The following is a 25,668-nucleotide window of genomic DNA, read 5'->3' as shown; positions in this document are numbered from 1 at the left end:
AGCTGACCTGGAATTCACTATGTAGTCTCAGGGTAGCCTTGAACTCATGACACCTCCTACCTCTGTCTCTCAAGTGCTGGGATTAAAGGCTGAGCTACCATACCTGGCTTTCTATAGCTATTTTTAAAACTATTTTAATTTTTATTTATTGAGACAGTGGCAGTGGGAGAGAGGGGATGAGCAGACCAGGGCCTCTAATCATTGCAAAAGAATTCCAGACACATGCGCTACCATGTGCATCTAGCTTATGTGGGTACTAGGGAGTCAAACCTGGGTCCTTAGGCTTTGCAGGTAAGCGCCTCAACCACTAAACATTTTATTTTTATTTTCGAGAGAGAGAGAGAGAATGAGTCCGCCAGGGTCTCTGGCCACTGCAAACAAACTTCAGATGCACGTGCCACTATGTGCATCTGGATTTTGTGGGTACTGACTGGGAAATCAAACCTGGGCATTCAGGCTTTAGCTTTTCAAGCAAAAGCCTTTAATCGCTGAGCCATCTTTCCAGCCAATATCATAAAAAAATTTTGTTGTTGTTGTTGACATACGATTTCACTCAAGCTCAGGCTGACCTGGAATTCCTGAGGCAGTCTCAGGGTGGTCTCGAATCCACGGAGATCCTCCTACCTCTGCCCCCAAGAGCACCACCACACCCGGCTCTGTTTTTTTTTTCTTATTTTTATTTTTTATCTATTTATTTGAGAGCGACAGACACAGAGAGAAAGGCAGATAGAGGGAGAGAGAGAGAGAGAATGGGCGCGCCAGGGCTTCCAGCCTCTGCAAAGGAACTCCAGACGTGTGCGCCCCCTTGTGCATCTGGTTAACGTGGGACCTGGGGAACCGAGCCTCGAACGGGGGTCCTTAGGCTTCACAGGCAAGCGCTTAACCACTAAGCCATCTCTCCAGCCCCCGGCTCTGTTCTTTTTCACTTAACTTGTACTTTTCTTTGAATGTCGTTCAATTACCGCCCCCCCACCCCAAAAAACCGGAAGCGTTGCTTAGAGAGTGCCCGGTTGTGAGACACCTGAGAAATTTTTCGAGAATAAACCCTCACCTTCTCAAAGAGCCCAGGCCCGCTAGACGCAAGCGGAAGTGCGCGGAGCCAGCGTGGACCAATCAGCATCTAGGGGGCGTGTTCTCGGCGATGCGGGCGGGGTGGGGGCGTGGTTTAGGAGAGAGCTCCAGAACCGCCGCGGAGGTCCTGGCCCGGAAAACGCCCTCTGTGCCGGGAGAGGTGAGGGGCGCGTGGCGCTGGCTTCCGGGTCCAGGCGCCGTGGGGTACCAGGATCTGGGCGTACCGCAGGCCTAGGGCCTGAAATCTGGGTTGTAGGGAGAAGGATTCTCTACTCTGAAGGAGGAGTGGTGGGTGCCCGGACCACGATTCTTTGGACCTGAGATTCAGGAAGGGCACGCTGGCTTTGGCATCGTGGGTTCCAGGTGACCAAAGGCTTGGAGTCTTCGTTTGTGGATATGCGGGCATTACGAAGGATGCATACTCGTTGGTTTACATAGGGGATGGGCCATCCTTTAGTCGGGTGCAGTGTGGTGCATGCCTGCAATCCTAGAGCTTGAGAGGTGGAAGAAGTAGAAGCAAGAGTTCGAGGCCAGCCTGGGCTTCATGCGACCTTGTCTCGAAACCAAAAGTCATCCTCCATCTCTGTACAGGCCAGCCGCCATGCCTCCCTCTGGGCCCCGCAAAACGCTCTTCTTTCTCCTGCTGCCGCTGAGTGCCGCGCTGGCTGTCCCTCTGGAACGAGGGTCACCCGGCCAGAACAGCCCTGCCACGGAGAGCCCGGTGAGTGACCCTGGCCTGCGCTCTGGCCAAGCGTTTGCACTGGTGTCCCTTGGGGGTGGGTGGAACTCTAGGTGAGCCTCTCTGCCCCATTTTGTCGCTACCTACTTGCCATCCTTTGCGGTAGCGATTTGGTGGAAAACCAGCCTCTTGAAGATGTGGAAATAAATACCTTCCTAAGAGGGAAACTAGAACCCAAAACAAACTACATTTCCCAGTAGTGCCATGGGCAGTCAAAGCTGGATCGCTGGGGTATTCTTACTTGGAGCTCATGGGAACTGTAGTTTAAATTTAAAAAGGATTCCTGAAACTGCTAGACTTATTCATTCCAACAGGTGTTTATCAAACCCTGGGAAACCTTTAGGAACTTAAAAAAATTTAATTTCTGGCGTTATGGCGCATGCCTTTAATCCCAGCACTTGGGAGTCAGAGGTAGGAGGATCGCCATGAGTTCAAGGCCACCCTGAGACTACATAGTGAATTCCAGGTCAGCCTGGGTTAGAGTGAACCCTACCTTGAAAAACCAAAAAATAAAAAATAAAAAAAATTTGTCCGTGTGTGTGTGTGTGTGTGTGTGTGTGTGTGTGTAGTGGATGCCCACCAGGGTCTCTTGCCCTGCAAATGAACACTGTGGGTGGCTGGTAGACTTTAGCCACTGAGCCATCTCCTCAACCTCCAGAGGTGGAATGCACAGGGCTGTAGAGATGGCTTAATGGTTAAAGTGCTTGCCCATAAAGCCTAACAACCGAGTTCCATTCCCCAGTACCCACATAAATCCAGATGTGCAAAGTGGCTCATGCCTCTGCAGTTCATTTGCAGTGGCTAGAGGCCCTGGCGTGCCCATTCTCACACACTTTCTCTCTCTCTTCTGGGTGTGATGGAGCACACCTTTAGTTCCAGCGCTTGGGAGGCAGAGGTAGGAGGATCACTGTGAGTTGAAGGCCACCCTGAGACTACATAGTAATTTCCAGGCCAGCCTGGGCTAAAGAGTGAGACCCTACCTCAACCCCACCCCACCCCCCAAAAAAAGAGAGAGGATTTGGCAACATCCAGATTTGTGGCTTTGTTTTGTTGTTTTTTTTTTTTTAATTTTTATTTATTTATTTATTTGAGAGCGACAGACACAGAGAGAAAGACAGATAGAGAGAAAGAGAGAGAATGGGCGCGCCAGGGCTTCCAGCCTCTGCAAACGAACTCCAGACGCGTGCGCCCCCTTGTGCATCTGGCTAACGTGGGACCTGGGGAACTGAGCCTCGAACCGGGGTCCTTAGGCTTCACAGGCAAGCGCTTAACCGCTATGTGGCTTTGTTTTTTATTCTTTATATCTTCATATAACTCCCCAGTAATGAGCAAGTTGGTACCTCTGCAGACAGGTCATTTCAATATCTTCTGTGACATAGCCTCCCCTAGGATGTTAAAGTTTCCTATTCTGTGAAGTCCTTGGAGACACGGAAGGCTGTTTTATTTATTTTCAAGGAAGGGGGTGGCTAGAGAGACAGAGAATGGGCATGCATGTGGGTACTGGGGAATTAAACCCTGGTAGTTAGGCTTCACTGGCAAGCTCCTTAACCTCTGAGCCATCTCTCCAGACCTTTGGAAAAAAAAATTATTATTTATTTATTTATTTGAGAGAGAGAGAATGGGTGTGCTGGGGCCTCTAGCTACTGCAAAGGAACACCAGATGCATGTTCCACCATGTGCGTCTGGTTTATGTGAGTTCTGGGGAATCCAACCTGGGTCCTTAGGCAAGTACTTTAACTGCTAAGCCATCTATCCAGTCCCCCCCCCCCTTTTTTAATGTAAAAAGGTTTTTGGGACTGGAGAGATGGCTTAGTGTTTAAGACACTTACCTGTGAAGCCTAAGGACCCAAGTTTGATTCCCCAGTGCTCACATAAGCCAGATACACAAGGTATTGAATGCATCTGGAGTTCATGGCAGAGGTAGAAGGTTCACCATGCGTTTAGGCCAGCCTGAGACTACATAGTCTCAGGTCCACCTGGGCTAGAGTGAGACCCTACCTTGAAAGACCAAAATTAAATTTAAAAAATAGCTTTTTATTTTTATCATTATTATCTGTGTGTGTGTGTGTGTGTGTGTGTGTGTGTGTGTAGGTTGTTTAATACCACCTTTAATACCAGCTCTGGAAAGGCAGAGGTAGGAGGAGGATCCAGGTGAGTTCTAGTCCAGGCTTACCTGAATTCACTATGTAGCCTCAGGGTGGCCTCAAACTCACAGCGATCCTCCCACCTGTCCCTCACGAGTGCTGGGATTAAAGATATGCGCCATCATGCCCGGCTTCCATTTTTTAAAATTTCTTTATTTTTTATTTATTTTTGGTTTTTCAAGGTAGGGTCTCACTCTAGTTCAGGCTGACCTGGAATTCACTATGTAGTCTCAGGGTGGCCTTGAACTCATGGCTATTCTCCTACCTCTGCCTCCCTAGTGCTGGGATTAAAGGTGTGCAGCACTGCGCCAGGCTCTTTTTAAAAAAAAAAAAAAAGTTTCATTTTTACTTATTTATTTATGAGAGAGAAAAAATGGATTCACCACGGCCACTGCAAATGAATTCCACATGCATGCACCACCATATACATCTGCCTTATGTGAATTCTGGGAAATTTAACTTGGGTTCTTAGGTTTTGCAGGGAAGGGCCTTAACTATTTAGCCATCTCTCCAGCCCAAAGTTTTGTTTGTTTGCCTGTTTTGTTTTGTTTTTTTTGAGGTTGGGCCTTGCTCTAGCCCAGGCTTATCTGGAATTCACTATGTAGTCTCAGGGTGGCCTGGAACTCACTGTGATCCTCCTACCTCTGCCTCCAGTGTGCTGGGACTAAAGGAGTGCACCACCATGCTTGGTTTCCTCCACTTTATTTTGACACAGAATCTCTTTTGATGTTTGGATACTTCTGCTTGTGAGCTTCCAGGTTCTCCTGAGTCCATCTCCCATTGCTGTAGACACTATTTTTATTTTTATTTTTTGTTTTTTTGAGGTAGGGTCTCACCCTAGTCCAGGCTGACCTGGAATTCACTCTGTATTCTCAATGCAGCCTCGAACTCACAGTGATCCTCCTACCTCTGCCTCCTGAATGCTGGGATTAAAGGGGTGTGCCACCACACCCAGCCTGACACTTTTCAGCTATAGACATGTGCCCACTTTGCATCCAGCTTCACCTGGTTGCTAAGGCGGGTTCCAACTCTAGTCAGCAGTCTTGCAAGCAAATGGCTTTAACTGCTGAGCCATCTCCCTAGCCCCATGTTATATCAGTTTTTGTCTCTCAGGACACAGGCCTGTATTATCACCGATACCTGCAGGAAGTCATCACAGTGCTGGAGACAGATGGGCACTTCCGGGAGAAGCTACAGTCCGCCAATGCCGAAGACATCAAGGTGCTCTTTGCGTGGGGTGCAGACGTACATGCTTGCTGGCAGAATGGGGGCTAAACCACATAGCTCACATAGCTGGGAAGGAGCCTGGGGAACCCCAGTGGTGTGGTTAAACATGGACACAGGTGGGCAGGTCTTGATCTTTACCCCTCACTGCTGTGGGATCTCACTTTGTTGTTCCTCAGTTCTCCCATGTGTAAAGAGACAGTGTTAGTCCTTGTAGGGTGTCATCTGTCCGAACTCAATCGTCCCCCAAAGATGGACAAGCAGGACCACTGTCTAGTTGGGGAAACAGAAGCCCAAGGAGTGATCCAGTGTGCTCAACATCAGACCACTGAGCAGTGTGATCTTTCTGGAGCTGGGAGATGGCACTCCTCTCTGTGCCTTGGTTTCCCTCACTGGAACCGATAGTGTGATTTGACATTTCCCTGTGTTTTTTGTTTGTTTTGTTTGTTTTTAAATATTTTTTATTTTTATTTATTTGAGAGTGACAGAGAGAGCGCACAAGAGAGAATGGGCGCACCAGTGCCTCCAGCCAGTGCAAACAAACTCCAGATGCGTGCGCCCCCTTGTGCATCTAGCTAATGTGGGTCCTGGGGAATAGAGCCTCGAACCGGGGTCCTTAGGCTTCACAGGCAAGCGCTTATCCACTAAGCCATCTCTCTAGCCCATTTGTTTGTTTTTTGAGGTAAGGGTCTCGCTCTAGCCCAGGCTGACCTGGAATTCACTATGTAGTCTCAGGGAGGCCTCGAACTCACTGCAATCCTCCTACCTCTGCCTCCTAAGTGCTGGGATTAAAGGCGTGCACCACCACGCCTTGGCCCCATTTCCCTGTCAATGATAGTCCCAATGTAGGTACTTTATTTTTATTTTATTTTATTGTTTTTTTTTTTGTTTTTTTTTTTTTTGGTTTTTCGAGGTAGGGTCTCACTCTAGCCCAGGCTGACCTGGAATTTACTATGTAGTCTCAGGGTGGCCTCAAACTCATGGTGACCCTCCTATTTCTGCCGCCCAAGTGCTGGGATTAAAGGCGTGCACCACTAGCTCTTATTTTTATTTTTTGAGGTAAGGTCTTGCTGTAGCCCAGGCTGACCTGGAATTCACTATATAGTCTCAGGGTGACCTTGAACTCAGGGTGATCCTCCTACCTCTGCCTCTCAAGGGCTGGGATTAGGATAATCTGGCTCCTAATGTGGTTACTTAGAAGGCCTGCCATGAGCCCATCCTAAGTGGTGTTGGCAGCAGCGACATTGTCCCAGGTTCTGAGGAGTCCAGAACAGGAAAGGTTGAGTCACAGAGAGGTTCAGGGCTGGTATTTGAATCCAGACCTTTGTACCCCACTCTAGGGAAGACATGCCTCTAATGTGAACATCAGCTAGGGCAAGTGGGTACTGATGGGCTCTATCACTGTGAAGTCACCTTGTCCTGCTCTGTCTGCAAGGGCCATGCTCCCTGGGGATGGGAAAAACAGGCATGTGTCCCAGTGTACTGAGAAGTCACAGAAAGAGCAGAGGGTAGGTGCTGGAGAAGCTTGAAAGGGACCTCGGACAGATTGACAGATGAAAGAGACATCTGGGGGAATGATATACCTGATTAAGGTGACTACATGTCAGTATGGGTGTGTCTGTGATGGGTGTATGAATAGAGAACTCCAGATGCATGCGCCACCATGCTTATGTGGGCCCTGAAGAATCGAACCTGTGTCCTTAGGCTTTGCAGGCATGTGCCTTAACCTCTAAGCCATCTCTCCAGCCCTTCTTTTCTTTTTTTAAATTGTTTTTTTTTTTATTTGAGAGAGGGAAAGAGGCAGAGAGAGAGAGTAAGAGAGAATGGGCACACCAGGGCTTCCAGCCACGACAAACAAACTCCAGATGCATGCGCCATCTTGTACATCTACATCTGGCTTACATGGGTCCCAGGGAATCGAACTGAGGTCCTTTGGCTTTACAGGCAAGCGTCTTAACCACTAAGCCATTTCTTCACCCTTCTTCTTTTTTTTTTTTTTAATATTTCATTTACTTATTTGAGAGAAAGAGGCAGATAAAGAGAGAATGGACATGTCAGGGCCTCTAGCCACTGCAAATGAACTCCAGATACATGTGCCACCTTGTGCACGTGGCTTTATGTGGGTATTTGGGAATCAAATCCAGGTCATAAGGCTCTGCAGGCAAGCTCCTGAACCTCTGAGCTATCTCCAGCCTGGGAGTGGCATTTCAAACACAGAATCTGAGCTTCCTGGTCCCTGCAGTTACTCACCGGCAGCTCCTCATGACTGACATAGTCAGGGACTTGGGTCCTAAGCTGAGAGACACTGGAAGACCCTGGGAGTATGTGAGCAGGAGAAGGATGGGGTCAACTCTGAAGCAGACATAGTCATTCTGGTAATAGACGTAGCCAACAGAAGAAGCTGTACTGAGCATCCAGTCTGTGTGTGCTGGGGGGAAGTTCCAGGATGCCCCAGGGAGGTACCATCCCCATGGGGAAAACAGTGTATGCAAAGGCTGTGTGGTAGGAAGCAACCTTGTAAGTGTGGGAGCCTATGCCCAGTTATTGCTGCTGCAGCGGGACATATGATTCAACGTGTGCTGGAACCTGGACCCTCACAGCTAGACAGGGCCTTCACTGCCAGGCTGAGGGGTGGGCTCTATTCCGGTCCTGTGGAATCTGCAGTTGCAAGCAGGGAAGATACGGGCATCAGAGAGCTGGCAAGAAGACTAGAAAGGACAGATCGTGGGGTGAGGATGCCCAGCACACCCCCTCTGGCCCCAGCCTCATGCACTGGTATCCCCCCTCCATCCTGGCAGAGTGGGAAGCTGAGCCGAGAGCTGGACTTCGTCAGCCACCATGTCCGCACCAAGCTGGATGAGCTCAAGAGACAGGAGGTGTCTCGGCTACGGATGCTGCTCAAGGCCAAGATGGACGCTGAGCAGGAGCCCAGTGAGCAGGGGTGGGGGCATGGGCAGGGCAACCCCACCTCCGTGTGCCAGGCAGGTGAAAGGTTTGTTTGTTCAATTTTAATTTTAATTTTTGTTTTGCGAGGTAAGGTCTCGCTCTAGCACAGGCTGACCTAGAATTCACTGTTGTGGCCTTGAACTCACAGTGGTCCTCCTACCTCTGCCTCCCAGGTGCTGGGGTTAAAGGCATGCACCACCACAGCCGGCTAGGTTGTTTTTGTTACTTTTTTTATTTTATTTTATTTTTGGAAGCAGGGTCCACGGTAGCCCAGGATGAGCCAGAACTCACTCTCTAGGCCCAGGCTGGTCTCAACTCAGCAATCCTACTTCTGTCTCCCAAGTGTTGGGATGAAAGGTATGTGCCACTCAGCTCAGCTATTTTGTTTTATTTTTATTTTTTATTTTTATTTATTTATTTGAGAGCAACAGACAGACAGGCAGGCAGATAGATAGCGAATGTGAGTACCAGGGCCTCCAGCCACTGCAAATGAACTCCAGATGCATGGACCACCTTGTGCATCTGGCTTATATGAGTCCTTTGGGATCGAGCCTTGAACCAGGTTCCTTAGGCTTCACAGGCAAGCACTTAAACACTAAGCCATCTCTCCAGCCCTATTTCATTTTATTTTTTAATTTTAATTTTATTTTTTCAAGTTACTTTCTGTGTTTATTTCCCCTTTATCAACCCTGAACATACTTTGTTAAAATTCTTCACTTTTTCCTATTTTATTTTTAAAAACGTTTTACTTATTTGGAGCCAGGTGTGGTGGCACATGCCTTTAATCCCAGCACTGGGGAGGCAGAGGTAGGATTGCCATGAATTCGAGACCACCCTGAGACTACATAGTGAATTCCAGGTCGCCTGGACCAGGGTGAGAGCCTACCTCAAAAAACCGAAAAAGAAAAAGAAAAAGAAAGAAAATATATGTAAATATATTTGGGAGAGAGAGAATGGACATGCCATGGAGTCTAGCCATTGCAAATGAACGCCAGATGCATATGCCACCTTGCATATCTGACTTTACGTGGGTACTAGGAAATTGAACCTTGGTCATTAAGCCTCACAGGAAACTGCCTTAACTGCTAAGTCACCTCTCCCTCCCTGTCTTTATTTTTATTTTTATTTTTTAATTTTTTGAGGTAGGGTCTCACTTTAGCCCAGGCTGGCCTGGAACTTAATTCTGTCATATTCACTGTGTAGCTCATGCTGGTCTTGAACTCAAAGCGATCCTCCTACCTCAGCCTCCCCAGTGCTGGGATTAAAGGCGTGTGCCACTACACCCAGCTAAAGAAACAGAGCTAGGGAGGGAGAGGGGGAATGGGCATACTAGGGCCTTCTGTCCCTGCAAACAGGCTGTAGAAGCATTGCCACTTGGTGCATCTGGCTTTACATGGGCACTAGGGAATTGACATGGCCGTCAGGTGTTACAGGCCAGTGCTTTACCTGCCGAAGCATCTCTCTACACCCGTTTTATTTGTTTGTTTATTTTTGTGGGTCTTTGTTTTTGGAGGAGATAGAACCAACTTTATTGTCCATCATTATGTTATATAAAAATCTAGAAATAGATTTGTACAGGAAAAAAAATCCCAAATAGTAATGGGAGCATAGGAGCAGCTGTATTTTTTTTTCTCCACAATAGTAGGATAGTAGGATGATGACCATTTCAGGGCACATACTGATGTCAGGGTAGGTTTTGTTCACTGGCCTAAAGCTTGTCATAAAAGTAAGGTCTTCAGCCGGGCACGGTGGCACACGCCTTTAAGTCAGCGCTTGGGAGGCAGAGGTAGAATGATTGCTGTGAGTTAGAGACTACCCTGAGATTCCATGGTGAATTCCAGGTCAGCCTGGGCTAGAGTGAGACCCTACCTCAAAAAAAAAAAAAAAAAAAAAAAAAGTAAGGGCTTCAGTGTCTCCAACAGTTCTGCTGGCCCTTGATAAAACTTTTGGGGTCCTCCAGAAAGGTAAGGTATTCTTGATGCTCCAGGGCTGTGCTGAGCTCTTCTAACTCATCAGGGAAAGTGTGGTCTGCCCCTTGATTCACAAGGAAATCCATTAGGTGGTCATACAGAGCCCAGTCCAGGGAATCAGCTTTGAATGTGTAGTTAGTATGCTTCCAGTAAGAGTCACCAGTAGCCTAAAAGCTAGCTAACTTCCTTGACAGAGAAAATGTCACTCTCGGCCTCCTCTTGTCCAATCTCATCTTCCGGATAGTGACAGTCCAGTACAAGGGCCTTTGCACCATTCTTTAGAACTTCAGTCGCAAAACTGGGAGTTGACATCAGTTCAGGCTCCTGCTCTTCAGCCTCTGCCCTTGTGAAGGCTCTTCCTCGCTGCCACATGTTGGCAGGATGTTGTGAATGTTGAAAGTGACAGGCCAGCAACTTTCTGCACTAATTTAGCTTCTGTCCCATTCGCTTCCAGCTCCCAACCTCCAGACATCTTTGGGAGAGATTCATGCTTCTGAATTTTTTCTCCTTTAATTTCATCACTTAGAAATTCAACAAAACCTTTGTCTCCTTAAAAAAAAAAATCCATTAAAAAAATCCTAATTCAAGGCCGGCAGTTGGGTGAAGCTGTTGGGTGTCAAGCAGGAGCCTAAAGAAATGTCTTTCTATGGTCTGGTGGCCATTTTCAGAGATTTGGAAATGTAATGGTTAATTCATTAGAAAGAAACATGTGCCTGGGTGTGTCACCCATCACTGTGACCTAGCACTTGTAAGGCCGAGGCAGGGATTGAGAGTTGGAGGACAGCCTGGGCTAATGTTGAACTCCTGTCTCAGAAAAATAGCCAAAGAAACAGCTGAGCTGTGGATGATAAATGTGGGTGGATAAATTAAAATTTTAAGTTTATTTATTTGCAAGCAGGGAGAAAGAGGTGAGAGGGAAGGAGGGAGAGATAGAGAAGAAAAGGCACGCTAGGGCCTCTAGCTGCTACAAATAAAATTGAGTGCATGCTCAAAAAAAAAAAAAATATATATATAATAATCCAGGTGCCTCAGAAAGGGGAATGTCAGTCAGCCTAACATGGAGATGGACTAATTTCTGCTACTGTGGCCGCTCTGGGACCTTAGTCCAATTCAGCCCATAAGGCTTATTTCCTCTGTAAAAACACCACTATCTATTTACTTACTTAGAGGCTCACCTCGATTGTGGAAAAGTTGTCTCTAATCGTGAACTTGTTACCACCTTTCCTTATAAAGCAAAAGAATTCTCCACAAAGCTGGGTGTGGTGGAGCATGCCTTTAATCCCAGCACTTGGGAGGAGCAGGCAGGAGGATCGCTGTAATGAGACTGAGAGTAGAGTGAATTCCAGGTCAGCCTGGGCTACAGTCAAACCCTCCCTCAAAAAAATAAAAAAAGAATTCTCAACTACCCTTGTCCACTTGCCAACCATTTTTTTTTTAGAAGACAATTCTTTATTTTATTTTTTTGTTTATTTTTATTTATTTGAGAGCGACAGAGAGAGAGAGAGAATGGGCGCGCCAGGGCTTCCAGCCTCTGCAAATGAACTCCAGACGTGTGCGCCCCCTTGTGCATCTGGCTAATGTGAGTCCTGGGGCATCGAGCATCGAACCAGGGTCCTTAGGCTTCACAGGCCAGCGCTTAACCACTAAGCCATCTCTCCAGCCCTTGCCAACCTTTTCACATCACCAGGGTCATCAATCAATGGCAAAGTGATCCAGACCTAGCAGTCCTCTTGCCCTCAGGTCTCTCCATTGGGCCTACATCCCCCGCCCATAAACCTCACCTTCCATGTGAAGCAGCTGTGGGGCATGGGCATCCCCTTTGATGTTTGTTTGCTATTTTTCGAGGTAGGGTCTCACTCTAGCCCAGGCTGACCTGGAGCTCATGCTGTACTCTCAGGCTGGCTTGGAACACCCAGTGATCCTCCTATATCTGCCTCCCGAGTGCTGGGATTAAAGGCCTGTGCCACCACATCTGGCTTCTTTTTAAAATCTAATTTGGGCTGGAGAGATGGCTTAGCGGTTAACCGCTTGCCTGTGAAGCCTAAGGACCCCGGTTTGAGGCTCGGTTCCCCAGGTCCCACGTTAGCCAGATGCACAAGGGGGCGCACGCGTCTGGAGTTCCTTTGCAGAGGCTGGAAGCCCTGGCGCACCCATTCTCTCTCTCTCTCTCTCTCTCTCTCTCTCTCTCTGTCTTTCTCTCTGTGTCTGTTGCTCTCAAATAAATAAATAAATAAATAATTTAAAAAATTTTTAAAAATAAAATTTAATTTAATTTGGTGCCTAGCAGGGTCTCTTGCTGTGGCAAACATAACAACAGATATGTGAACCACTTTGCATCCTGCTTTATGTAGATGATTGTAATGGAACCCTGGGGCCTCAGGCCTTTTACAAACAAGTGCATTTAACTGCTGAGCCATCTCTCCAAGTCATTGATTGGGCTTTTTCCTTCTTGGCACAATTTCACAGGGACATTACTGTGGTGGGTTTTTGTTTTGTTTTGTGTTGAGGCACATTGTCACATTAGCTCAAGTGACCTAGAACTCACTCTGTACCTTCAGGCTGACTTTGACAGCAATCCTCCCAGCTGAGCCTTGGAGTGCTGGGATCATGCCGGCCTGACTTTATTTACTTATTTGCTTTAATTTTTTTTTTTTTCATTTATGTATGTGAGAGGGAAAGAATGGTGTGCCAGGACCTCCAGCCATTGCAACAAACTCCAGACACATGCACAGCCTTGTACATCTGGCTTACATGGGTCATGGGGAATCAAACCAAGGTCCTTTGGCTTTGCAGGCACATACCTTAACTGCTAAGCCATCTCTCCAGCACCCCCCCCCTTTTTTTGAAGTAGGGTCTTGCTCTAGCCCAGGCTGACCTTGAATTCATTATGTACTCTCAGGGTGGCCCTAAACTCATGGTGATCCTCCTATCTCTGCCTCCCCAGATGCTGAGATTAAAGGTGTATGTCACCAAACTCAGCTCTTTCTTTTTTGAATTGTTTTTATCCCCCTCACACCCCTATGTAGGATCTGACTCCAAGCCAGGTTGACTTGGTACTCACTTGGTAGCCCAGGCTGGCCTCCAACTCAGCTTCCCCAGTGCTGGGATAAAAGGTTTGCACCACCACACCTGTCTTGGCCTTGAACTCAATTATCCTGTCACCACCTCCCAAGTGCTGGGATTGCATGTGGCTAATGTTTCTTTCAAATACCTACATTTAAATATAATGATCTCATCTGTAATATACCTATTTGTTTATTCAGTTTGTTTTGTGCACATATGGAGGCCAGGGATCAATGTCCGGTATCTTCCTCAGGAACACCATTCACCTCCTTTTCCACAGGTTTCTCACTGGCCCAGAGCTCCACAATTAGGGAGACTGGCTGGTCAGGGAGCATGTGCCACTATTCATCTGGCTTTATGTGGGTACTGGGGAATTGAACCCAAGTTGTTAGACTTTGCAGTCAAGCACCTTAACCACTGAGCCATCTCTCCAGCCTCTTTTGTCCCTTTTAATGTTCATGATGTTTTATTATTGCACCTTTGTGATAAATGCTGGTATCTGCTAGGACACGCCTCCTGCCAGTACCAGGTAGAAAAATTTAGGTGGGCATAATGGCCAATGCCTGTCATCCCAGATACTTGAAAGGCTGAGGCAAAAGGATGGCAAGTTCAATCAAAGCCTGAACTAGTGATTAAGCTCAAAGGCTTGGGCAATTTAGTGAGATTCTGTGTTAATATCAAAAGTAAAGCAGCCAGACATGGTGGCACACACCCTTAATCCCAGCATTTGGGAGGCCGAGGTATTAAGGATCATTGTGAATTTGAGGCCAGCCTGAGACTACAGAGTGTTTTCCAGGTCAGCCTGAGCTAAAGTGGGACCCTACCTCAAATAAATAAATAAATAAATAAATAAATAAATAAATAAATAAATAAATAAAGTGAAAATAGGGGTAAGGAAATGGCTCAGTTGGTAAAGTGATTGCCACCCAAGCATGAGGACCTGAGTTCCTGTATGTGGCAATATTCACCTGTAAGGTGGAGAGCAATTAAGGAGACACAGGACATCTGCCTCGGGACTGCACACACATGTGCATGCACCTAGAGTGGCAAAACACTTAGATCAAGGATAACCATAGAAACCCCATGCCGGGGGCTGGAGAGATGGCTTAGCGGTTAAGCGCTTGCCTGTGAAGCCTAAGGAACCCGGTTCGAGGCTCGGTTCTCCAGGTCCCACGTTAGCCAGATGCACAAGGGGGCGCACGCGTCTGGAGTTCGTTTGCAGTGGCTGGAAGCCCTGGCGCGCCCATTCTCTCTCTCCCTCTATCTGTCTTTCTATGTCTGTCGCTCTCAAATAAATAAATAAAAAATTAAAAAAAAAAAAAAAAAAGAAACCCCATGTCAGGGCTGGAGGTTGTGGCTTGGCAGTTAAGGGTGCTTTTTGCAAAGCCTTCCAGCCCCAAGTTCAGTTCTCCAGTATCCACATAAAGCCAGAAGCACAAAGTGGCACATTCATCTGGGGTTTGTTTGCAGCAGCAAGAGGCCTTGCATCCATTCTCTATCTCAAAGAAATAATAACAAATAACTGCATCCTCAGATTGTAGTGACAAATCAGGGAGTTTGTTTAGAGTGTGAAGATCACGCTATATCCCTGCCACGCTGAGTGAACGCACCCATTCTGTTCTTTCTGATCTTGGAAGCTTAGCAGGGTTGGGCCTGGCTAGTATTTGGTTGGGAGAGTGTCCAGATCAAGACCTGGTGTATGCCCAGCATTCCATGCATTGGATACTGTCATGATTATTGTTGTTTCAAGTATCAGAGTCAGTGGTGGGATCACCCCATACAGAATGCCCTCTGAGATTGCCCCAGGTCCAGCTGGGTCTCCTCCAAGCCCTCCCCAGCTTCCCTTGGAGCTTCTATGTCCTGAGATGGAGATTCAGACTGAGTGGCCACATATGCATTGCTTTGTTTGACTTCTCCTTTAGACGTACAGGTGGATCACCTAAACCTCCTGAAGCAGTTTGAACACCTGGACCCTCAGAACCAGCACACGTTTGAGGCTCGAGATCTAGAGCTCTTGATCCAGACGGTACAGTGAGGGCTGAGGTTCTGGGCAGAGGGGGAGGAGGGAACCCGGCCTGGACTCCATAGCTGCTCTCCCTGCATCCTGGTGTTCTTGGGGAAGGAGGGTGGCTGCTGCATGGGCTGGGTGGGTTCTGTACTCCTTCCCGCTTCTCCACAGGAAAGCAGTGTATTGGCAGTTCAGGCTGTGGCTCCTCAGACTTGGCTGTGTCCCTCTCTGCTTTGTCTGGCTCATATGGCTTAGTGGGGGTCACCCCCTCCATGTCCTCGTGGTGGGACCCTGTGTCTTCTTTGGGGGGGGGGTTCCTTTTGAGGTAGGGTCTCACTGTAGCACAGGCTAAAGGCCTGTGTCACCATGCCTGTCTGGGACCGTGTGTCTTCTTAAGGTATCTGTCCTAACTCCAGAACCAGTGACAGTGTCACCAGGCATGGCCAAAAGGACTTTGTATGGGGCTTGGGATGAAATTCAGTGATAGAGTTCCTGCCTGTAATCCATAGTGAGGAGCTGAGAGGATGGCTCAGTGGTAGAGCTTCTGCCTAGAATCCACAGTGAGGGCCTGGGGGCGTGTGACTCAGTGGTAGAAAGGGACTTGGCAAGTATAGTTAAATTGAGGATCTGAAGTCAAGATGATTATCCTGAGCTAAGGTCACACCTCTGGCCTCTATACTATAAGGTTGTAAAGTGGCTTCACTTTACTACATTAAGTTTGTGGTCACTTATTTCAGTGGCCAATGCAACTAAGACAGCTGGCCTTGAACTCGTAACGATCCTCCTCCCTCTGCCTTATGAGCATGCACCAACACGCCGGCTGAGATCTCCCATCCTTGACCACCCAAGCTGTGTCGCTTTCCTTATTCATCCGCATGTCTCCTTATCCCTGAGACCTTAAGCAAGTCAAGGACTTGAAAAGTTGACGTCCAAGCTGCTCTTTCACAATCACTACTGCTTTGAACAAACAAGTGGAGGGTGTCCGGTGTCTGGTGGGCAGGCCCAGGCCAAGAAAGTGAGGTCAGGCTGGGTGACTTAGCCACAGCGCCTGTGTGCAGGCCACCCGAGACCTTGCTCAGTATGATGAGGCTCATCATGAGGAATTCAAACGCTACGAGATGCTCAAGGAACATGAGAGACGGCGTTACCTGGAGTCACTGGGAGAGGAGCAGCGGAAGGAGGCTGAGAGGAAGCTGGAAGAGCAACAGCGCCGACACCGTGAACACCCCAAAGTCAACGTCCCTGTAAGGCTCCCCATGTATGCCCTACCTTGTCCAATTCCCAGAAAGAGGGTTCAAGCAAGGGCGCTGGGCATGGTGGCACATGCCTTCAATCCCTGCATTTGGCAGGTAGAGATACAAGGATCATGATGAGTTTGAGGCCAGTTTGGGACTACTGAAAGAGTTTCAGCTCAGCTTGGGCTAGAGTGAGACCCGATCTCAAAAACAAACAAAAAAAAAAAAAAGAAAGAAAAGGAAAGCTGTGTATAGTAGCCCATGAATTTCCCAGAAATAGGAAGGCAGAGGCAGGTTTGACATGAGCTCAAGGTCACCCAGAGACTATGGTAAATTCCAAGTCAGCCTGGGCTTGATCAAGACCCTACCTCAAAAATTAAAGCTGATTGTGTTGTCACATGTTTTTAATCCCAGTACTTGGGAGGCAGAGGTAGGAGGATCGCCATGAGTTCGAGGCCATCTGAGACTACATAGTGAATTCCAGGTCAGCCTGGGCTGGGCTAGAGTGAGACTCTACCTTGAAAAACAACAACAACAACAAAAAGCAAGCTGGAGGGAGGGATAGCTTAGTGGTTAATCTGCAAAGCCTAAGGACCCAGGTTCAATTCTCCAGGTCCCATTTAAGCCAGATGCACATGATGGTGTATGCAGCTGGAATTCATTTGGAGTGGCTAGAGGCTCTGGCACACCCATTCTCCCTCTCCCTCTGTCTGTCTCTAATAAATAAGTAAATAATTTTTCTTAAAAGATTAAAGCACATAAGGAGCTACAACTCCCAGGAGGCCTAGAATGGCTGTGCATCACTGGTCCAGGGGCTGTTGGGAGCTGTAAGTTGTATTTGTTTGAGGCAGGATCTAATTCTACACTAGGCTGACTTATGTTGGCACCATCAGAACTTGTTGTAGGACCTGAATGACTGGTGTTGAGGAACTGAAGTTGGAAAGGGTGTCAAAATCAGTATTTTATAAGATTTATAAGATAAAGTTGGTCAGTATATACAGGGTTCATGCAGAGTTTATACAAATAATGGCCTATACAAAAACTTACTCAGAAGCAGGAGGTAAGTTGCTACTTTGAGGCTATAGATCAGGTACCAGATGTCTTTCTTCTCAAAACACAGTGTCAGAAGAATCATAGAGTGTTTTGTAAACACAATGCGTTTGCTTCCATAGGCTAAAAACCACCTAGAGACCTGGAATTCAGTGATCCTCCTACCTCTGCCTTCCGGGTGCTGAGATTAAAGGTGTTTGCCACCCCACCTGGGTAGAAGGAAATTGTAGTTTGATGGGTTGGAGTTGGATGAAGGTCCAGATTTATCCTACCTGACTTCATGGCCCTCAAACTCTTGCTCATGAGCTCCCTCCCATCTGTCTCTGCACAGGGCAGCCAAGCTCAGCTAAAAGAGGTGTGGGAGGAGCTGGATGGATTGGACCCCAACCGATTTAACCCCAAGACCTTCTTCATACTGCATGGTAAGGTGGGGAGTGTCCAAGTGGTGCAGGATTTGGGAGTTCAGAAGGATCCAAAGAATTTATGAACCTCAAGTTTTGTCCTACCTTTAATAGAGAATAAAGCCGGGCATGGTAACACATGCCTTTAATCCCAGCACTAGGGAGGCCAAGGTAGGAGGATAGCCATGAGTTCGAGGCCACCCTGACACTATATAGTGAATTCCAGGCCAGCCTGAGCTAGAGTGAGACTGCCTCAGGGAAAAAAAAAAAAAAAAAAGAAAAGAATAAAGTTAGACTCAAGGTTAAATTAGGAATTTCTAAGTTTATTTAGGGGAAAATCACAAATTGTGCAGTCTCTTTAAGGGAGATTGGGGTCTAGGAAGGGAGGCTAGAGCAGGATCACAAATACATGGGAAGTAAGAAATACGCTCTCATGTAGAAATACTACATAGTTTATAAGGTTCATTTAAGAGAAATTGAAGTTTTGGGGGGAAATTGGAATAGAACTACAAGCATGTGGAGGGAGTTAAACTGAGGCTTTCAAGGAAAGACTGAGGTAGGGCCACAAGCAGGTGGGAGATAGAACGTCGGTGTATATGCAAGGAGACGTGGAAGGAACCTGCACGGCATCTGCCATGTGTTTTCCTGTGGAAAGGTTGAGGGCAAATGGTAAGGCTCAAGGAAAAACAAAGCAGAGACCAAGAAACTCAGGAGAAATGAGTAATGAAGAAAGATACACTCGTGGTTATCCCAGGTTTAAAGAAATTACACAGATAGCAAACCTAGAGTTAGTGAGAGCACTCATCCACATGATAGATCTGGGGTGTAAGGTAAATACACATGTGTAGATGAAATACCACAGGAAAAATCATACATGTAATCAAAGTGAGAAGTTACCCCAAACTATAAACAGAAGCAAGCAGAAAAGTTCCCCCAGACCAAAAAACAGTTTTATTTGTTTTATTTTGTTTTTTTCAAGGTAAGGCCTTGCTGTAACCCAGGCTGGCTTAGAACTCACGGTGATCCTCTTATCTCTGCCTCCCAGAGTGCTGGGATTAAAGGCATGCACCACCATGCCCGGCTCAAAAAAAAAAAATCATTTTTTAAAAAATTTTTATTTGCTTATTTATTTATTTATTTGAGAGCAACAGACAGAGAGAGGGAGAGAGAGAGAGAGAGAGAGAGAGAGAGAATGGGTGCACCAGGGCCTCTAGCCATTGCAAAGGAACTCCCGGTGCATCTGGCTTATGTGTGTCCTGGGGAATTGAGCCTTGAACCTGGGTCCTTAGGCTTCACAGGCAAGTGCTTAACCACTAAGCCATCTCTCCAGCCCCTTATTTATTTATTTGAGAGAGAGAGAGAGAGAATGGGCACACCAGGGCCTCCAGCCACTGCAAACAAACTCCAGATGCATGCATCATCTTGTGCATCTGGCTTACTTGGGTACTGGGGAATCAAGCCTCAAACCAGGGTTCTTAGGCTTCACAGGCAAGTGAAAAAATTTTTATTTTTATCCTTTGGTTTTTAGAGGTAGTGTCTCGCTATAGCCCAAGTTGCCCTGGAATTCACTATGAAATTTCAGGTCGGCTTTGAACTCACCTGATCCTCTTTCTACCTCTATCTTCCCAGAACTGGGATTAAAGTCGCGTGCCACAACAGCCGGCATACACACACAAACCTTTTAAAAGATACTTTATTTATTTATTTAATTTCCGTTTTTCAAGATAGGGTCTCACTCTAACCCAGGTGGACATGGAATTCACTCTGTAGTCTCAGGCTGGCCTTGAACTCATGGTGAGCCTCCTACCTCTGCCCCTCGAGTGCTGGGATTAAAGGCATGTACCACCACACCTGGTTTGTTTTTTTTCCTGATTACTTACTTTTTCATTGGCAATTTCCATAATTGTAAACAATATCCCATGGTAATTTCCTCCCTCCTCTCACATTCCCCTTTGAAACTCCACTCTCCATCATGTCCCCTCCCCCTTGCAATCAGTCTCTCTCTTATTTTGAAGCCATCATCTTTTCTTCCCGTTATGATGGTCTTGTGTAGGAATTGTCAGGCACTGTGAGGTCATAGATATCTAGGCCATTTTGCTTCTGGAGTGCCTGGATTAATGGCATGTACTACTACACCCAGCTCTAAATTTGTTTTTTGGATTTTTTGTTTGGTTTGGGTTTTTGAGGTAGTGTCTTGCTCTAGCCCAGGCTGACCTGGAATTCACTATGTAGTCTCAGGGTGATCCTCCTACCTTTACCTCCCAAGTGCTGGGATTAAAGGCTTGAGCCACCCTATCTGGCTGTTTTTGTTGTTTTCAAGGTAGGGTCTCTAGTCCAGGCTGATCTGGAACTGTCTCTGTAGTCTCAGGCTAGCCTTGAACTCATAATGATCCTCCTACCTCTCCTTTCCCAGTGCTGGAATTAAGGCATGTACTATCATGCCCACCTTTTTTTTTTTTTTTTAAGGGAGAGAATTGGCACATCAGGGCCTCAGCTACTGAAATCGAACTCCACACACTTGTGCCACCTAGTGGGCATGGCCAACCTTGCACTTGCCTTACCTTTGTGCATCTGGCTAATGTGGGATCTGGAGAGTTGAATATGGGTCCTTGGGCTTCACGGGCAAGCACCTTAACCGCTAAGCCATCTCTCTAGCCCAAGAGAGAGAGAATGGGTGTACCAAGGCCTCTTGTTGCTGCAAATGAACTTTATATGCATACACCACATTGTGCATCTGGCTTTATGTGGGTTCTGGGGGATTGAACTGGCGCCTACAGGCTGTGCAAGCAAGTGTCTTTAACCACGAGACATTTCCCAGTCTCCCCTTTTGTTTTAAAATATTTACTCATTTGCTGGCAGAGCAGGACAGGGAGGGAAGAAACGAGGGTGGGGAAGAATGGGTACATCAAGACCTCCTGCCACTGCAGACAAACTCCAGATGCATCTAGTACATGGGTACTAGGAAGTAGAACCCAGGCCATCAGATTGCAAGTCAGTGCCTTTAACTGCTAAGCCATCTCCCCAGATCTTTATTTTATTTTATTTTATTTTATTTTATTTTATTTTATTTTATTTTATTTTATTTTATTTTATGTTATTTTATTTGAGAGAGAGAATGGGCATGCCAGGGCCTCGCTCTGGCTCAGGCTGATCTGGAATTCAGTATGTCATCTCAGGGTGGCCTTGAACTCATGGCAGTCCTCCTACCTCTGCCACCACGCCCTAGTTGTTTCCTCCTGAGTGCTGGCATAAAAAATGTGCAACACCATACCCAGCAGAGAGAGACAGATTAAATGGGTACACCAGGGCCTCCCAGCCACTGCATTCAAACTCTAGATGCATGTACTACCTTGTGCATCTGGCTTATGTGGGTCCTGGGGTATTGAACCTTGGTCCTTTGGCTTTGCAGGCAAGCACCTTAACCACTAAGCCATTTTTCCAACCACTAATTAATCATTTTAAATGTAATCAAGTCATATGGCTAGTAACCACCATACTAGATTATACTGACTGAACAGAGAGGTAAAGTAGATGCTGCCAGGCCTGAGCCTGGGTTGTACCGAATACCTTAGGGCTCAGAAAGAGAATAGAGCTGGCCACTGACAAAGGAGACTGAGTCAGCTCGAGTGGACAGGAAGTTTTGGAAGCCAAGAGCAGATAATCAAGGCAGAAAATTAACCACTGGATTTGCAGGCCTTCTACCAAGATCAGATCCATGGAGACAGCAGTAGCTGCTCTGGACTGGACAGAGGGAGGATGGAGAATCTTTTACTGTAGCCCATGACACTTGGAACTTTCCAGCCACAGGCATTAATACTAGCAGCTAGGTTTTCTGTGAGGCAGAAGTCATAAGACACCTGGATCCTGAGGACAAGGACTGACGCTGTACCCAGGCACTATATATAGAGTCCTGTTTTACAGTGGGCCTGACTTCCCTACTCCATTCTTTTTTTGTTTGTTTTTTGATTTTTGAGGTAAAGTCTCACTCTAACTCAGGCTGACCTGGAATTCACTCTGTAGTCTCAGGGTAGCCTTGAACTCACAGCAGTCCTTCTACCTCTGCCTCCTTAGTGGTGGGATTAAAGGCGTGCACCACCACACCCGGCTTCCTACTCCATCCTTAAGACCCTCAAGAATGAATTGTGCTGGGCATGGTGGTGCATACCTGTAATCCCAGCACTGTGGAGGCAGAGTTAGGCAGATCGCTGTGAGTTCAAGGCCAGTCTGAAACTACATAGTTACCTGGGCTATAGTGAGACCCTACCTCAAAAAAAAAAAAAAAACAAAAAAACAGAATGCAGAAAATTACAGGCCACCATTTTAGTTCTGTCTTTGATAACATGTCCCACATCCACCCAGAATTCCCTCACCAGTTTGTCCTTTGGGACCAGATACATCCTACCCTCCTTCCTCTAAGATACTTTGCAATCTTGTCCCTCAGACATTAACAGTGACGGTGTGCTTGATGAGCAAGAGTTGGAGGCACTCTTTACCAAAGAGGTGAGTGTATTGGGACAGTAGACCATATTGGTCACAAAGCTGGCCCCTCAAGATCTTCCAAGTCTTCCCTGAGTGGGAGTTCAGAGGAAACTACCACTCCCAGCAGCCCCTTGGAAAACAAGTTACCGGAAGCCGTGGCCAACCCCACGTGCTAGCCTGCTGGCGGTTGAAGTCTAGGGTGTGCCGGGTGTGAGGGGTTTGACTGGGCTTCCCCATATGTGATGCTTCTCCCTTGAACTGCAGCTAGAGAAGGTGTATGACCCTAAGAACGAGGAAGATGACATGCGGGAGATGGAAGAGGAGCGACTGCGCATGCGCGAGCACGTAATGAAGAACGTGAGAGGAGGATCAGACGCGGGTAGGGAGCATGGGGCTCAGTCGGCTCTGTTCCTGATCCTCCTCTGGCTCCTCAGGTGGACACCAATCAGGACCGCCTCGTGACCCTGGAGGAATTCTTGGCATCTACACAGAGGAAGGAGTTTGGGGACACTGGGGAAGGATGGGAGGTGAGGACGTGCTGTAGGTTTAGGCCTTAAACTTTACCCTCTAGTTACGTTGTTCGGGGGGTCAGTCTATCTCCTTTCTCTCAACCCCCCCCCCCCTTTCTTGGTCTCTCTTGCTCTATCCTTGGTTCTCTGCCTATCCACTTCCTGTCTCTGACTCAGATTCTGTCTCCATTTACTGCACTGCACACCTCATTTCATATCAGGTCACTTGGCCCAGGCCTTTCACCTGTTTCTCACTTCCATTGGTACATCCTTCTCCATCATGAGGGTCTTGGCTGAAGTTCCCCGTTGACCTTTGACAATCCCTGTCCCTGGCCTGTAGACAGTGGAGATGCACCCGGCCTACACGGAGGAAGAGCTGAGACGTTTTGAGGAGGAACTTGCTGCCCGAGAGGCAGAGTTGAATGCCAAGGCCCAGCGCCTCAGCCAGGAAACAGAAGCTCTGGGGCGCTCCCAGGACCGCCTGGAGGCCCAGAAGAGAGAGCTGCAGCAGGTGACCATCTGGGGAACCTAGGTCATCCTCTGGGACTCAGAGGGGCTACCTGTGGTAGATTCTGAAATGCAACCGCCGTCTTTAGTACTGGCAGATGTTTCCCCATCGTTGGCTACTATGGTGGCCATTTTTAATAAGGGCAGTAAGAAGGAGGGGTCAGGCTTAGAAGCCATGCTAGGGGGTTCAATGGAGCCTTCCCTGTCACAGGCAGAAACTGAGGCCTATGGGGAAGAGGCAGCCACTTAGCAGGTAGCTATGGAATCTCATTTGTGGACTGAGACCTGAGTATGTTGGAACACCAGCTCAATAACCTCTTATCCGGCTGTCCCTCTCCTGAAGGCTGTTCTGCACATGGAGCAGAGGAAGCAGCAACAGCTGGAAGGCAATGTCCCGCCCTCCAACGCTGAAGGACATCTCCAGTTCCGTGCAGACACAGGTACTTTGTCTTTGTCCAGGGAGACTCACATAATCATGGATCTGAGGGAGGGCTGGGATGGATTGTTTGGGATCCCTGGGCCTGAGAGCAGATGGCTGCATTAGGGATATCTGGGTCTGAAGGAGGGTGGGGTCCTGGATGCCAGTGTCTGAGGAAGGAGGGCATAGGTCTGGATCCTTGGATGTGAGGGAGGAAGGCTAGGAATCCCAGGTCCCTGTGAGTCAGGAAACTCCCCTGTTTCACATCAGCCTTCCTTTCTTCCTTTGCAGATGATGTTCCTGTCCCGGCTCCAGCAGGAGACCAGAAGGACGTGGATGCTTCTGAAAAGAAGGTTCCAGAAGAGTCCCCCAAGGTGCCTCAGGTGGATTCTCAGCAGCTATGATCTACCTGCCAGTGAACCCAGCCCCTAAAAAGCTGGCCAATGGAAGCTTGGTGACCTGTCTTCCAGAGGAGGCTGGTACCTGAATGATGTCCTGGAAGAGGGGACAGGTGCCACACCCCACCATGCTGCACAGGCCTCCCATCTGCTGGTATCAGAGCTCCTAGTCCCCTGGTCTTGGTTCTGTTCTTTGTCCCCCTCCACGGGGCCTGATTTCTCTCTAGTCCACTTAGTTGCTGGCTGGAGAGGATGAAGTCAGTGCTTGCTGTAGGCCTGCCTTCTGTCCCAGCTTGTCAGCTGACCCAGATTCCACTGTGCCACAGTCCTGTTCCCAGATCCTGTGGGTCACTCTTACTTTCTGCTATCTATGGAAACACTAACCTCAGTGTCCTGTAGATGGCTGGAGGTCTTGGGGCCCGATGGGCCCCTTTGGATCCTTGGCTTCAGCTACTGCCTTGACAACCTCACCCTGACTGCCTGACTCCCATCACCCTGTCCTATGGCACCAGAAAGTACCCAGGGTGGCCCCAGCCCTCGCCCAGGTCCCAGTCTCTCAGCCCTGTGTGCGAGACCCTGGAGTTTGGTGGGCCTCATCTTCATCTGCAGTCCCTGCTGTGTCCTGCCCTGTGCTCCAGTTCCATCCAAATACAGCCTGGTGCAAATAAGAGCTGCTGTGACCTTGTGTTTGTGCTTAGAAGACCCACCTGCCTGTCACCCGTCTGAATCTTCGCATTGTTTTATAGGTCATTCAAGGGCTTTTTATTGTATTTATTATTATGTTTTTTGTTTTTTTGGAGTAAGACTTACTTTAGCCCCAGCTGACCTGTAGTCTCAGGGTGTTAGGATTCTTAGGAAACCAAGTTCTCCTATTTTTTTTTTATTTTTATTGTTTGGGTTTTATTTATTTATTTTTATTTTTTTGTTATTTTCAAGGCAAGGTTTCACTCCAGGTTCCAGGCTGACCTGAAATTCATTACATAGTCTCAGGGTGGGGGCATGCCTCAAACTCACAGTGATCCTCCTACCTCTGCTTCTCAAGTGCTGTGATTAACAGCGTGTACCACCACACCCAGCTGCTATTTATTTATTTAAGAGAGAGAGAGAGAAAATGGGCATGCCAGGACCTCTAGCCACCGCAAACCAACCAGACACATATGCCACCTTTTGCATCTGCCTTATGTGGGTCCTGGGGAATCGAACTGGGGTCCTTTGCTTTGTAGGCAAACACCTTAACTGCTAAACCATCTCTCCATTCCTCCCCCCCTTTTTTTGATATTTATTTATGTATAAGCAGAGAGAGAGAAAATGGATGCCCCAGGGCTTTCAGCCACTGTAAATGAACTCCATATGCATGCACCACTTTGTGCTTCTGGCTTACGTGGGTCCTGGAGAATCGAACCTGGGTCCTGTGGCTTTGCAGACAAGCACCTTAATCGTCAAGCTATCTTCCCAGCCTTCTTTATTTACTTTTAATTTAACTTTGTTTTATTTTATTTATTTATT

General features: G+C 47.5%; 1 protein-coding gene, 1 non-coding gene and 1 pseudogene across 3 annotated transcripts; 2 read left to right on the top strand and 1 right to left on the bottom strand.

The window, feature by feature from the left end:
* The first annotated feature begins 1,134 nt into the window (after positions 1 to 1,134).
* Positions 1,135 to 24,830, top strand: Nucb1 (nucleobindin 1). 2 transcript variants are annotated; one of them, XM_045134146.1, is made up of 13 exons: positions 1,135 to 1,231; positions 1,663 to 1,792; positions 5,068 to 5,175; positions 7,977 to 8,109; positions 15,080 to 15,183; positions 16,224 to 16,409; positions 17,782 to 17,872; positions 22,293 to 22,351; positions 22,595 to 22,687; positions 22,765 to 22,857; positions 23,180 to 23,350; positions 23,690 to 23,786; positions 24,056 to 24,830. In XM_045134146.1, exons 2-13 carry the CDS (start codon positions 1,673 to 1,675, stop codon positions 24,166 to 24,168), a joined length of 1,368 nt encoding a protein of 455 aa, XP_044990081.1. In that variant the 5' UTR covers positions 1,135 to 1,231; positions 1,663 to 1,672; the 3' UTR covers positions 24,169 to 24,830. The 2 variants fall into 2 exon arrangements, with proteins under 2 accessions (XP_044990081.1, XP_044990080.1); XM_045134145.1 differs by lacking the exon at positions 1,135 to 1,231 and adding an exon at positions 1,241 to 1,434.
* On the bottom strand, positions 10,031 to 11,882 carry LOC105945033 (annotated as a pseudogene).
* On the top strand, positions 10,667 to 10,805 carry LOC123454956. The gene has a single exon (XR_006633596.1). It is a non-coding gene; the product is annotated as a small nucleolar RNA SNORA2/SNORA34 family (small nucleolar RNA).
* Positions 24,831 to 25,668: the final 838 nt, after the last annotated feature.

Source organism: Jaculus jaculus, chromosome 14 (assembly GCF_020740685.1).
Source record: "Jaculus jaculus isolate mJacJac1 chromosome 14, mJacJac1.mat.Y.cur, whole genome shotgun sequence".
Lineage (NCBI taxonomy): Eukaryota > Metazoa > Chordata > Mammalia > Rodentia > Dipodidae > Jaculus > Jaculus jaculus.
This window is presented reverse-complemented; position numbering and strand designations above follow the sequence as displayed.